This window comes from Xenopus tropicalis, chromosome 4 (genome assembly GCF_000004195.4).
Source record: "Xenopus tropicalis strain Nigerian chromosome 4, UCB_Xtro_10.0, whole genome shotgun sequence".
NCBI lineage: Eukaryota > Metazoa > Chordata > Amphibia > Anura > Pipidae > Xenopus > Xenopus tropicalis.
In genome coordinates, this window is record NC_030680.2 from 91,356,362 (window position 1) to 91,371,743 (window position 15,382).

A 15,382-nucleotide genomic window follows, 5' to 3' on the forward strand; every position below is an offset into this window, starting at 1 on the left:
ATATGGCAGTCTGTATGTGTGCGTGTGAGGTAACCTGTATTGGGCAGGGGGATACCCAGGATGCTAGGAAAGGAAATACTGCTCAAGTTAATATAAGAGTGTTTTATCCCACAGGTTTTAACTGCAACTATGGTTATGAAAAATGTATGTATTCATTTTGATTTTATTGTATATGTGTGTGTGTCTTGATTCACATAAAATAATAAAAATTGTAGCACTGATGTCACTGTTACCTATACATTAATGATACAGGAGTCAAATTCCTTTTTGCTGACCTGATCTGTTTTGCCTCACATCACTGCCCTCCCAGTTAGGGTCTGAAGGAGTTTGCGTTTATTCAAATGTGATACTTCTGGTAGTATCTCACTTAAACAACAAATTCTTTTTTCAGGTTTATGCTGGTAATGTTCCATTTATGTCATAGGATGTGAGTCAAGCTGCAGCACAGAATGCAGTACCAGCCCTGTGGTTATTTGATCTTTTACCAAGTCCATCACTTAGAATCTTGACCCTAACACCTCATCAAGCTCACTATTGAGCCCCCCCCCCCCCCCAGTCATCCAGTAGGACCACAGACAAATAGTGTGGGAGCCTTTTCAGCTCAGTAAATATTCTGCAATCTCAAGACCTCTTACATATCAGGAAGGAAGCAGGATCTTAAATTCTCCTAAAGGAATGTCGCTTACTCAGTGTATCCTCATTAACCTTTAAACCACCACTACCAACACCACAGCCACACGGCTACTGCTGGACTGTCATTCTTTGGGCATGAGATCACTGCTTGAAACTACCTACGCAAACAGTTCACAACAAACAATAAACTCTTACAGTGAATCATTCATTTTATACAGACCCATGGAACACATGCATTCATTCACAACCTGTAGAGAGTTGATTGAATTGTACTTTGCTTGGATTGAAAAGGCAGTGGTCTAGTATTTAGTATATGTCTAGCACACGGCTCTCATTCATTAGCCTCTGCCCCTAACAAGACTTTGTTTGGGCACAATCCTGAGTGACATCACTACTACAGCCTTCAATTAGCAAGTTAATTGGCCTGGTAATTGGCTGACAAGCAGGCTAAGAACTGAGCCAAAACAGTGCAAAACGTATTTTAGTGCTTTTGCTACAGACAGAGACACTGTTGTAAATGAAAAAAAGGTATTCAAAATATTGCACATTAGCTGATGGTGACTGACACCTGGGAATATATGTTTACACATTTTTTAGAAACTGGTTTTCTTTATCTAAAACCATAGGGTGTAATTTAACAAGGATACAGTGCACAATCATGCAAATTGCCTCATAGGTTTTTACACCCTTGCCAATTGATATCTGAACCAAATCTGACCAGCTATTTATCTGGGTGGCCACTGTTTTGGCCTATATGGTGCACCTATAGGCTGCATATTCAGTCAAAAATAGCTAACTTGGTCTGTCCAAAAGAAATACAGCAAACAAAAAGAGGAACAGAATACTGAAAAAATCAACAGCCCCTCACAAGCTGGCACATGAATACAGTTACATAGATGGGTTGCCAAAGAGTTGTCGATGACTTTGTACAAATGAGGCATTACCAGATAGGATCTTAACAATTAAAATAAACACAAAATTATCTTAGGGCTCATTTACAAACATAGGGCAATTTGCAAAGTGCATTTTTTTTAAACAAACAGCCATGTTGTTTTTTTCCCACAATGTGCCATCTTGCCCCAGAATTGTGGTTACAAGCTAAGCAACTTTCATGTGAAGTTGCAGCACAGTACTGGAAAGTGGGGATGGTGCCACTTCCAGCATAGCAATATGTACAACGTCAATAATAGCCTTAGATTCCAATTTGCTTGCCCCATTCTACAAGGGGACAAGGGCAAGGTTGCCATTAGTTCCAAGCTTGCATTAAAACAATTGCATGCAATTCATCAGCAGGCTGACGGGGCGCATTGGTGCTTTTAGAAAATCTTTAAAAGAATGTAGGTTTACAGGTCGAAGCCTGCTAAATGTGGCTGCATGAAGGCCAGATTAAAGTTCTATGTGTGACTGTTCCCTAACACCTATTACTTTGAGAATGGTACACCAAATGTTTGTTGCTGTTGGCATAGTATGAAACATCTCAGATAGCTTCAGCAAATGCCAAAACCATCATTAGAGGTCAGGCCAGGAGATGCCTCCTGTGGTAAGTCTACTGTAAAAGACAATAAGGTACAGGCCTAAGAGATTTATAAATGGGTAATGTAAATAAGATTCCCAAAGTCTGCATCAGGTGTAGTAGGTAGCATTAGTCAATTAGATATTTTATAGTAAACAGGTGAGCAGTAAAAGCCACAGGCGGACTGTGACAAAGGCCACAAAAAAGGAATTTTTAGAGTTTTGTCACCCGCACAATTTTTAGTGGCGGATGAGCAATAACCTTGGGCACCTCCCCAGGAATTCATGGTAATTGCCAGTATTGTGCAGGTGCATTTGGGGATAAGGCAGTTATGGCTACATAAAGCTCACTCCTGCTTTTCTGAATTATAAATACCTGAACCAGCAACTGCACTGGTTGGACCCAACCAGTCACCATAGAGGGGCCAGTGCCATAAAAGGTTACTAGATCTTGTCGAAACTTTGTGAGTTTAATCAATAATCTTGCAAGAGCAGACTGCACTGCTCTGGAATTTAAAAAACATATATTTAGTGCTTAAGAGCATAAATATGTTAAAACGACAAAATGTTCCTTCATGAAAAAGAAATGTGTGATTGAGTTTCTAGAGATTTTAAGTGTATACTGATTAGAGCAAGAGGTGTCTTTATCAGAGCTATTTACCTCAATCCCAATTTCAATAAAACAAATAATTAAGCATTCAGGGCATGTAGCTGGCAGAGAAACAATCATAACCAGCCAAGACTGGGCAGATGGGTGCCAAACTAAACTTTATTTCCCAACCCCGTTCTTGTAGACTGCCAAGAATATAACCCCCATCGCCAATACAAATCTCTTGTGGGATGCTCGTGTAGCCATTTCACACACAAACTGCAACTAAAATGATCTAGTTTTAGGAAAATTTCTATTCCTTTATCTACTTACAGAAGATATAGGCACTAAAACACATTTCAAAACAGCTGCCCTGAAAATAGGGATGTGTTAAACGAAAAGTGGAGTAACAAATAAAAAGGAAAAAACACACTCAAGCAATTTCTGCTTGTGTAGAAACTACCTCCAAAAACATTCACTGCAGAGTGCACAAAAAGCCAAACATTTCAAGGGCTTGACGCCCCCTTTGTCAGTGGAAAAAGCACACACAATCTGAAGTCAATAGCCAACAGATTAATATAACCATAAGCACCAACCCCGCTCATGCGAGTTGACATCTGACATCATATGCACAATCTCACAAGAGGACAAATGATACTAGTGTTAGAGGAAAAACCTCTGTGTAATAACGTCAGCACATCCAAGTAAACAATTTACAATGCCAACCAACAAAAGAAAAGTGGAGACTGTACCTGCTCATATTATTAATGTGTTAGATGGTGCATTGTGGCTCAGTGGTTTACACTGTTACCTTGCAGTGCTGGGGTCTTTAGCTTATTTCTAGCTAGGGACTGTCTGAGATGGATTTTTATGTTCTACCCATGTTTGAGAGGGTTTTCTTCCCATACTCCTAAAAACATAAAGGCATATTAAATAGCTCCTGTTAAAACTGATTATAATGTGTGCATCGTAATGACCTCATACTGCATTCTCTATTGGGGAGGGATCAACAAAATGTTAAATAACCTCTGCAGAACATGTATGTGTTTTATAAATGGTCAAAGAACTACCACTATATGTAATAAAAGTTTGCCCAAGTATAGAATCCATAGCAACCAAGAAAATAGTGTTATTACATAACCCCCCATTAATTATTTTAACTAGTTGTTTCAGAAATGTCCCGCTTAAAGCTAAATTATGTTACCCAACACCAAAATTGGGTTGCTGGGAATTGTAACAAAACATTTGCGGAAGGTTTGCAGGATGGGTAGATTTCCACAATGTCTTGGCCTTTCGCTTCTCTAACGTTAGCATAGTATAATTGCAGTGTATTATCACAATACATGGCTGCATGATAAATAACAGATACAAATGGGGATGCACATAACTGCAAATAATTGTTTGTAATGCAGCCCCTATTAATCTTGACAGTTGTGTTACTGACAAACAGAAATATGTCAGCAGAAGGCAAGCCCTACAAATTGCTATCAGAAGCGCTGAGGATGAAGTTTACAAAGCAGAACTGGTTTTATGGCTGCCGAGGGTGGTAAAAGTGCCCAGGTCTTAAAATGAATCCTTTTTAGAAGCAGAAAGTTATCTCAGTGTCTAATGCAAGCAGACAGCCTAGGAAAGTAACTCTGACTGGAAAGAAAGAGACAGGACATCTCAATTACCCTCTGTGGCGTCGTAACGGGAAGACACTTCGACACGGAAGAAAGAAAAGTCAAAGCTTCACTTTAAGAAAAGAAAAGAAATTTACACGCCAGCAGAGAGAGAGAAAAATGAACAAATGTATTGGTTTGGTTTAAATATTATCCGCAAGCTCTCAAGGGAGTTTTTATCATCAGAGGCCGTGTATGCGTGTCATTTTTTTATGCCGAGCAGGCTGTGAATGTCAGCAGGACACATTCCACTGCTGCCGATTGCCCCTGCAGTTTAGTTAAATTACACTACGCAGGTTTGGTTCTCTTTTCATAGGAGTCTATCTTAGGCCACTTCCACCATGGGATGCCACCATGGCAGTCCCACCATCACCAAACAAAATAACTTCTTATGCACTAATTAATGCTTGTCTTGTTCTAGTGTCAAGGTACAGGTGGAGATTGGCACACTATACATATATCATAGATATCACGCGAAGAATATTTTGATATTCAGTATCTTTGCTTATGTATATTTTAAACCTGGTGGAACACAGTGTGTTTTCTTCCACAGTGTTTTAGCAATGGAAAAGCACTAACCCACCTCTGCTCTAGTGAGCGTTCTTAAACACAAAAGTGCCAGCTGCCAGGTAATCGGAGATGACATAGGTAGATTGGGGCAGCGTCTCTGGCTTGCTGGAAATGCTGTATGCCATCAGATAATAATTATGTTATAGAACTTGGACAGTTGTTATTTTAGTATTCATATGATTTTTTCGTGGATTCATTTTAAAGGCAAGAGAGCATTATCATTCCTCAGACAAAAAAAGATATCTGCTATTTTACAGATATGGGTTCAAGCTCACAGCATCATTTACACTACACAAAGGAACCTATTCAAATTGTTTAGTAAATCACTAGCCTACGTGGTGCAATAACATGAAGCACAAAGTACTTTCTTTTAAATCGGCAGACTAAATATTTATTTCCCCTTCATTTATAAATCTGAAGTTGCATAACTCCAATCTGAATCTTTTTTTTTTACATTACTAGTTCATTATCGGGGCTCTCAATAGTTCATTATCAGTGCATGTGATTTATTGTAATACGCTTCTCTTTTGCTAGTTTCTAACAGTCCATCTTACTTATATATTTTCAAATTGCCTTAGCTTTTCATTTTGTCCAGAACTCATAAACATTAAGTAAATAGTTGAAATACACATATTTAAGGACCTATAGGAGTATAGAGGTACACTGATGTTAATATTTAAAATGGAAAAAATCATTTTATATATATATATATATATATATATATATATATATATATATATATATACACATATATATATATCTATTCTACTTACACCTGTCATTCCGGTCCTCTGGACTTGAGGATGTTTCTCTATCTGAGATCAGGCCGGCCACTGCAAAAAGTTTTTTTCCTGCCTCGTCCACTTTAAGCCCCCCTGGGGAGCCTGAGGGGATCTGAGTCCCAAACTCATATTCTTTTCCCTCAGCATCGGAGAATCGCAGATGTGGAGACTCTGTGTCATGACAGCTCTTGAGGCGCTTGGCTGGGGTGAAGGCAGACTGATAGCTCTCTCGCTCCTCAGGGGAAGTGAAGGGCCGAAAAGCACCAACACCACTATGGTTGAGCATACTGATTGGGGAGCAGTCTAAATTGGGAGGGGCAAACTGTGGATGAAGGTGAAGAAGGGATGGTGGGAAGTCACGATTAGCGAAGGCCCCTGGCACACCACCTTGGCGATGGTACATTGAAGTGAATGTATAGGAACCATTAGTGAAAGGTATATGGACTTCCTTATCCATTGAGACTGGCACACCAAAAGGACGTGGCTGTTGGCACGGTATGGAAGCATCTCGACTAGCTTCAGCAGTTGACGCCAAAACCATTAGCGCTGGTGAGGCCAAAGGGTTAGGCAAGAAAGAAGAGTTCTCCATTTTAAAAGCAGCACGGTGCAGATCCATTTTTAGCTGAAAGGGTTTTGTTGGGTAAGTAGTTGAAGTGATGAATCCTCTTGGGACAACTTGACTAGGGAAAGAGTTGTACGCTGTCACTGCATTTCTTCTTATAAACACCTGCATCCCAACAAAGAGAAGAACACAATTAAAAAGAAATGAGAGATGAATTGTTGGGGTTACTATTATAAAAATGATCATTCATTTATAGTTCATAGTTCAAGTTGATATTTCTGTTCAATTATTTACTTTCATTGTTTACATGTAGCAAATTATGTAACTAGCAGATATAGATATAATCAGTCTTTATGGCCAAAATGTCCAATTTAAAGGTTGACATATGGGAAAAGTTTCCAAAAGCTATGTTTATGAGTGGGGGAGCTTTAAACATATTCAAAAACAAAAAAAAATAAACTTTAATGTGTATAAAGCTTTGAATACAAAAATGACAATGGAAAGAAAGAAAGAAAAAAACAAAGAAAGAAAGAAAGAAAGAAAGAAAGAAAGAAAGAAAGAAAGAAAGAAAGAAAGAAAGAAAGAAAGAAGGAAAGAAAGAGAAATTTAAAAACAGATAAAAATACATACTGCAAAACTCCTATTTAGGTATATAAATTATTTAGGTTGGCTTTATTTAATTATTAGGAGTTAGTAGGGGCTACAAATTAATTCATATTTATTTATTTGTCCTTATATGTTTATATGACTTAGTGGCCAACTTTATAACTAGGTAAAGAAGGACAGTAAGGGAAAAGAAGGAAAGGAGTAAAGGGGTAAAGAACAATAGACGCAGTATTCATATTCATTTATATAATATGCACAGTGTCTACAGATTAGCACATAGTAATACAAGTGATATTTTAAGTCAAGGAGTAGCTAAGGGTGGGTGATTTATATGTTGTTGGAAATTGAGGGATAGGCCGAAGACAGAAAGATGGAGAGATCATAGATAGATAGATAAATGATAGATAGATAGATAGATAGATAGATAGATGATGATAGATAGATAGATAGATAGATAGATGATAGACAAAGCAGAATCTACCTTTTCTATTTAATTGGAACAGGATAAATATTTTGTAAATTACAGAAATTCTGAGAATATTCTTTTAATCAAAAGAAAAATGCAAAGTCAGGCAATGCAAAATATAGATTTCATTGTGTCTTTATGTATTACACATACATTCTATTTTTTAAATATAAGCTCAGGTACATAACTCGCAAAACACTGTGTGCAATTTATGCATATTTATCTTATATATCAGGGCAATACAATACATAAACCACACTATGTTGATTTTTCTACCATGAATTTACATAATGCATTTCCAATCAGTCACAGAGTTGCAAAAGCATATATATATACGAGAGGGCGGAAATTAAGATGCACCAGTAAACGAAAAAGAGAACTTTTCCAGAAAGTGTAATGTCCATATAGGAGCAGTTAGGACTATATTTTGATTTATCTCACATTCCTATTTATGAGACAGAACACCCATAGCTAATCACAGCAGCAGACACATATAGCAATATAAATATGCACATTTGCTTTAAGCAAATGTAGTCATCAGACTGTGGGTTCACAATAACAAATTGTTTAGTTGGTGGATGCAGGCCTGAATTATGCTGCCTGAGTAAACAGATAGGCACAGAGATATAGATTGAACAGACAAGCAGATAAGGGCTGGTGGAAGAAAGATTACCAAATCACCTTTCTTGTTTAACAAAGCCTACACACACTCTAATGAGCAATCATTTCCCTCTCATTTAAAGCAGTAGCCAGAATCCATGCTATGTCATTTCTGCTGTTGCTGGCACTGCATTCTTTTGTGATGAAAAATCTGTTCATTTGCTCTGCTATAATAAAGCATTATTTTTACCTACCCTGCCTCTTAAAAGGACACCAAACACTGTCATCATACTATATAAAACTACAGTTATGGTCCACTTAAATGATCATTTCATGGTGCAACATTTTGAGAGTGCCCATACTTAATCAAATTAACAATGCATCTCTGGATCCTGAAAATCCCAAGATCCTTAATCTATTCCGTAAATGTCAGCATAGATCAATTTTTTAGGAAAATTCTTCCTATTCCAGTTACTAATGAATTGTACCTATACCTTTGGTAACATAGTGTTTACATAAAGTTAAAATCAAACCTGGCCAATTCAAGACTTTTTAAAGGTTTAACCACCAATAAGTCCAAATACTTTAAAAAGAAAGTGGTTCAGAGATTTCCTGAATCAACTGAAGCATATTATGGACCACATTGGAAAAGAGATGCCTAACTACTTGTTGCTAGAGCAAAGTAGTGTTGAGGTTAAAGAAAACTAGTAATTAATCTATCATGTAAGGCTGAGGCGGGAACAATGCATAAATTCTCATACCTGTGGCACAAAAGAGGTTAAGGTTGATTAAGGAAAAAATCTGATTTTTTTTTTGGAAGGGGGAGAAAAACATTAATTACCCGTCATGCAAAGAAACCAGAAAGAGTCTGAAAACTGAACACCTCGCTCCAACATATTGCTTGTTTCTTTGGAGACTAATAAAACATCTCTTTTTAACTTATCTTATAAAAAAAAAGTGCTGCCTTTCTTTTAAATCAAAGCACACACGTTTAATAGTGAAGATGAAAGACTTCAAGTTAAAGTCTGAAACCAGGACTGAGTTCAGAAATGCAGAGCTGGTAAAAGTGGAACATAATAAAGCAGAAGGACTTAAATATAAAGTAATCTATTTCTGATTACTTTATTACCCAAACAGACTATTGTTTGGCTGGGTTTCTCCAAGTGATGTAAAATGACAAAATTCAATTTGCAACAGTTTGTTGCAAAATAACACTTAGGGACCATAAAAAATTGACTTACTGTCTGCTGTTTTTGTTATAAACCAGAGACCTGAGCAAGTGCAAGCCTCTTTACAATGTTTAATTCCAACATGTCTATTATTTGAATAGAGAAAATTCTCTCAGTTAAATTTTCACCACTTATTGTAACTATACATCAAATACAACTCTTTAGAAGTTAGCAAATCAGATAAGTTTTATATCTTACTTTAAATCCTCTGTGTATATCCACATTTTCAGCTTCGGTTTACCTTGATTCTAAAATGAGCGGCTTACTGCCTAAGGTATGCATACCTCCACCACAACAACAAAGGCAAAACAGAGAAAGAATACTTTATATCAATTATATAAAAACTGTAGAAATGCATTTTTTAAAATGTGTACTAATGTGTAATATAGTATTTACCTGCAACATATTTTCTCATTATGTATGTGTTATCCATAACCACTAATGCATACACAAATTTAACAGAAACAGAAAGGTGATGACAGATAAATAGATAAATGATAGATAGATAGATAGATAGATAGATAGATGATAGATAGATAGATAGATAGATAGATAGATAGATGATAGATAGATAGATAGATAGATAGATAGATAGATAGATAGATTGAGGCACAATTCTCTTGTAAAGGTCTCAATAGATACCAATACAGTTTGGCACAATTACATATTTTAATGCATATACATGTACACATAGATGCAGTTTTAAAATGATGTGTATGTATGTGTATGTGTATATATATGTATGTATGTATGTATGTATGTATATATATATATATATATATATATATATATATGTGTGTGTGTGAATATAATTGTGTGTGTTGTAAGCCTTTTGCAAATCAGGAAGCAGCCGGTGTGTCTTTCGAACGAACAACTGTCGGCTCAAACAGGTGAGCATGCGGTTCCAAATAAAGACCCGGGATGTGTATAGAGTTCAGGCATAACCTTTCCTCTGTCATTCCTCTGCCACGTATATTAATTGTGCAGCTAAGAGTACACCCTCTGATTGCTTCCTCATTTGGCAGTTTTCCTAGCTCCCATCAACCCTAAATTATCAGATAATATATCTCTCATTACCTTATTTTTCTCTGTTCCAAATTTTAAATAAGTTTCCTGAGAAGTCAAGAAGTGCAGATACATGCACATGTACCAACGCAGACATATTGGTATTAGACTCTACTGACCTTGACACTGTGTTTTTATTAGCAGGTGGGGTTGGAAACAGGGTACTATGATTGCTTGTGTTACTATGATTTTAGACAACAGTATATCCATATTTAGATTTATGCTAAATTTGCTTTTCTTAGCTTTCTAAATTTGTTAGGTAAATAAATTGGTATAACGAAAAAGGAAAAGAATAAGAAATACTATATTGTGGAAGAAAATTAAATTTTATAACTATCACACATTTTACAATACTGATGAATATATATTCTTTTAATTATATACCTATAAATTTTTGTTAAACATTGAAAAACAGGAATAAAGAGACCAAGGCTGCTCCATTACCAATCAACCTTACGTGGCACCAAAGCGTGACTCCGAATTTAGTATTGTAATGTACATATCTAAATCGAGGACACCACAGTTACTCCCCTGACTTACAAATAACATAAAAGCAAAGAACAAATTAACACACATCTGCAATATTCAGAACCAGCTCAAAAATATGTCCTTTAATCAGTGCATTTACCAGCACTATCTTTGCCATACCATAAAAAGATTGAAAGGATGCAAGGCTTGCAAACCGCAGTCCTTATTGAAATCTATAGTTAATGCACTTGCAATGTCAAAATGTCATCATCTTAAATACAAGACCCTAAATAGAAAAACTAACAGACCTTCTTAATTAAAAAAATATGGATTGCAGGATAATCAGACAGAACTGGACATTGAAAGACTCAAAACACACGGCAGGCTAACGTCAGGAAACCGATACATATTGCAGCTAGTATGCTGATTTTTTTTAATTTAGCACCCCGTGCAAATCCAGATTAAAATAACTCCAGCTATTGATCCGAGCAGTGGAATTGACATTAATTTTAGTTCACTTCTCACTTTGCAAAGAGATCAATAGCAAGTAATAAGAGCTGACATCCCTGCTGAAAGAAGGAGAAAGAGGACTTGGACACAGCAATCGAAAAAGCAACCAAATAAATCATCAGCCACTTTTCCACAGCACCAGACAAACTCTGATGCCGTGGTATAAAAGTCGTTATCAAATTAACTGAACTGAACAAAAACAGGAGAATCAGTCCACAAAATATTGCAAATGCAATCTGCCCTGCAGTTTAAAAAGCATGCTAAAGGAAAAATATTCATGTTTAAAACAAACATTCAAAAGCAAATTAAATCTCATACAGTTGTCTTTTAAATATGTATCTGATATTTCCCTTGTGATATCGGTATGCAAAGGGAACTCCAAAAGAAAACAAAGGTTCAGAATTGTCAATTTCTTTCAAAGTTTAAAGCTTAAAAGCAACATAACTGTGCATACTATACTTTCCATAATGTAATTTTAAGATAATATTTAAGTAAACTGAAATAATACATTAGTGTAATATTTGAATGTATTATAATCTAATTACTCTCACAATGCACAAAAGGTTGTGACAACCTTAAAATGTGTGCTAAATTTACATTAATAGTTAGGGTTAATTTAAAAAGTTATTTTCAAATATGCACGGAAAATTGTAACATTAATAATTAGAATCGGTAATAAAAAATATACATATATAGCCTCCTTAAGCACAACAGGTTGCATTTCCGTAGTGAAATTGTAGTTATAACAAACACTGTAAGACACGAATAAGCACTTAGAACTTGCAGATCAAGAAATAGTTAACTAGGTTGAACTGGTTCAAAATAACTAAAAACTACTCTGTCTAATCAATTTTTCTGTATTAGCTTAAAGGTACATTTTTAAAACAATGTTTACGTGTTTATAGATTAATCAAAAAAAGTTTATACGTAAATATGTAATATTTCCTGGTATCAAATAAGTCTTGCCATATCTAACGTTAATCTTAATTAATATCAGTGATAGTTGATTTGAAAAGGTTAACTTTTTACTAAAAGAAAATCTAGGAATTTCACTTAAGTCGAATCGAAACAAAGGCAAAAAAATTACTAAATTGCCTTCAGACTAACAATCATGTTGGTTTCTTTATTCTGAAATGGAGAAGCAAGGGTATAAAAATCTTTTTCTACAGAAAAGCAGGGTGGGAATATTTCAAATTGCAGGGACATTTCCTTTTCAATTTTTAACAAAAATAAACTTTCCAAAGACGAAAACATTTGATTTTCACAAAAGCCCTGAGTTTCCTGATTCAGTGGTTGTGCAGATTCACAGCTTGCACATTTTTTATTGTCAAATTCAACAATAATAGATAATTCCGGCTCTAAAACTGGAGCTTCAGGAACTTGCCTGAGAGGCAACAGAGCACAGCATGTGAACATTCAGTCCAAAACGGACAGATTTGGATCTTTACAAATTTGACAGCAAACTCTGTATGGATCGGTCCATACCCTTAAATTCACATTTTCAGCAGACACAGGTGCGAGTCCTAAAATGCTTCATCGGCGGTTATCTGAATGATTCCCTACCAAATATTTGTGTGCATGTTTGTATCTGTATATATGTACATACAGATAGAAAAACTCTGTCTCTCTCTCTATATACAAAAAGATTTATATATATATATAATACTGTTTATATTTCAGCAACACAGGCATGTCTCAAGTACATTTGCTAAAATACAAGTGCACTAATTTACTTATCCCTAAGGTAAATTTAGGATTTTATGAGCTATAGCTCCATATTTAAAAATTCGATTTTATAGTCATTTTCTTCTATACTTCATGCTTTGATTGCCACACATTTTATCCTTTTAATAAATATGTTGCATAGATATATACACATAAATATTTATATATATATATATATATATATAGTTTTTCCTCCTTTAGCTAAAGTTGTCCCGCAGACAATTTCCTAACAAGCCCCTATCCCACACAAGACTGCGCAGAGTGAAGAGGATGGCAGAGCCGTTGAAATTTTATTGCAACAATCACTTCGCAGAAGCGCTTCCTGTGCGGCAGGACAAGGTCTGTGTGGCTTCTCCTAATCATTTCATTGTGGCCAAACAGATGTTTATATGTGTTCTAGAATCTCCATCACAAGATGAGGGATTCGCTCCCCATCGCCCCCAAACCCCCAAGTCGCACACTTCCCTCTTTTATTATATTTCGCACAAGTTGACAACAATGGCAAGAATGGTCCTGCTGGGCTACTTGGGCGTCCCGACAGAGCTGCCAGGAAGGAAAGGAATGAGTTCAAAAATAATGTGTCAGTTTCGCCAGTTGTGCTTGACAGGGATGTCCATCCTGCGGCCCTCCAGTTATTGTTGAACTCCAAAAGCAAGAACTAGAAGTAAGCACAGCTGAAGCAAGAGGGCCGCGGGTTGGACATTACTGTCGGATTCCGTGTACCAGGTAGCGATTAGCCCATCCGTAGCCAAGGCTGCATTTCCCCATCCCCTGTCATCCAGGCAAAGCTTTCAACTAAAAGATCCCTCCGCTCAGCACCTGGTTCCCCTGCTGGTTCTGCACTTGTCCTACCCCTAGGCTATCATCTCCCTCCGAGGCACCGGGGCGGCTGCTCCCTTTCCAGGGTCAGGTACATCACTGACACAAGCCGCCCGCTAAGTGCAGTCAAATTCTGATTAGACTGCCATTAAATACAGAGAAGACAGTAACACGGCCAGAGCAGCAGAAAGTTGTACTTATTACCCCACCGCGAAGGTCCATGGATCCTCCCGAAACTGAGTAGCGGCAGCAGCACTCGGGGTCAGCCCATGTCATACCCGGGGGAAGAAACTTCTCCTTAGTTTTGCCTCACGCTCCAAGACCCGCCCCAGAGCAATAGCACATGGAGAGAGAGACACTCTACTTTGTTGCCGTTATTAGGAATATTATTCTACTTACGGTGGAAATCCTGTGCTGGCGCTGGAGGAGAGGTGAGAAGCAGAGAAGTCCGTACACGAGGTTTTCTGTTGTTACTGCGCTGCGCTTCCAAGGCTGCCTTCGTTTGCATGTGTAGAAGCAGAGTCAGAATGAACACACATGCACACACCGGGGTGTGAGAGTGATTGGAGCAGCACTGCCACACTGTGCTTCCTACCAGTGACTGAGCTTCGACTCACTCAGGGACTCCTGCCAGCGCTCTCTCTCTCTCTCTCTCTCTCACACACACTCCTCTCCTGTGTCTTGCACTGCTCTGAATACATTAGGGTACACAAGGAGGATGGGAAATGAAGTCCATTAACAGGGCTGTCCTACAAGCCAAACTTGCCTTACTCACTGCTGACTAGAATGTAAGCTCAGCTGCTGGGACTTCATTCCCCTTGTTTGCAGGGGTGTCTATTGCTCCCCAGAACAGAAGTCCTGGTCTACAAAGTTTGTTTTGGCCACAGGAAAAACACACTGGGTACAATCACCGAAAACAATAAATATGGAATAAAACAAAACTGTGTAGGTTGGGGGTGAAAATTAAATCTGTTGATACAGGAAGTGAAAAATGAGTCAATCTAACAAGCTGAGTGTCTGGAGACTGTAGTAAAACCCTAATCAATATAAGGAGATAAAGAGAAAGGAGTGAGACCACACACTGTAAATCAAATCAGCAACTGGCCAAAAACAGAAACACTGAAAGTTATTAAAAAATAACAAACAAACAACAATAAAGTTATTTACAACAACATTTTGTAGGTAAACAATTTGATCTAAAGGACTGGTATTAACTGGTACTGAATGGGATGCAGCTTTGTAATTGAAGCTGCAGAACAATCTAAGGATCTCTTTGTCACTTAGGAAGACCTCTGAGTTTTCTAGTGCAGATGCTAATAATAAGATGATTGTCTTGGACTTATTGGCACAGCTTGGCAGTCTAGCTCAGAAGGTCATGATATGGCTTATGCTGACCCTTTTGTGTGGTTTCTTAGCTGTTTGTTATATGCAAAGTTAAAGTCTGTATATTTTCACTTTAGTGTATATTTATGTGTGTCTATGTATTTGTTGAGGAGTATCAGTCTACAAAGCAATTTGCAGTGTTAGTTAATATGCTGACATAAGCGCTGTATAGAGTATATAAACACAATGGACACAAAAGCCA

The 15,382-nt window shown here is 37.1% G+C and overlaps 1 protein-coding gene across 1 annotated transcript in view; it reads right to left on the reverse strand.

Moving 5' to 3' along the window:
- Positions 1-14,264, reverse strand: part of rnf220.2 (ring finger protein 220, gene 2) — a 102,573-nt gene extending 88,309 nt beyond the window's left edge. Inside the window, 2 exon segments of the mRNA NM_001113927.1 lie at positions 5,739-6,474; positions 14,197-14,264. Of these exon segments, the coding sequence (NP_001107399.1) occupies positions 5,739-6,363 (625 nt within the window). The 5' untranslated portion in view covers positions 6,364-6,474; positions 14,197-14,264.
- Between the last annotated feature and the right edge of the window lie 1,118 nt (positions 14,265-15,382).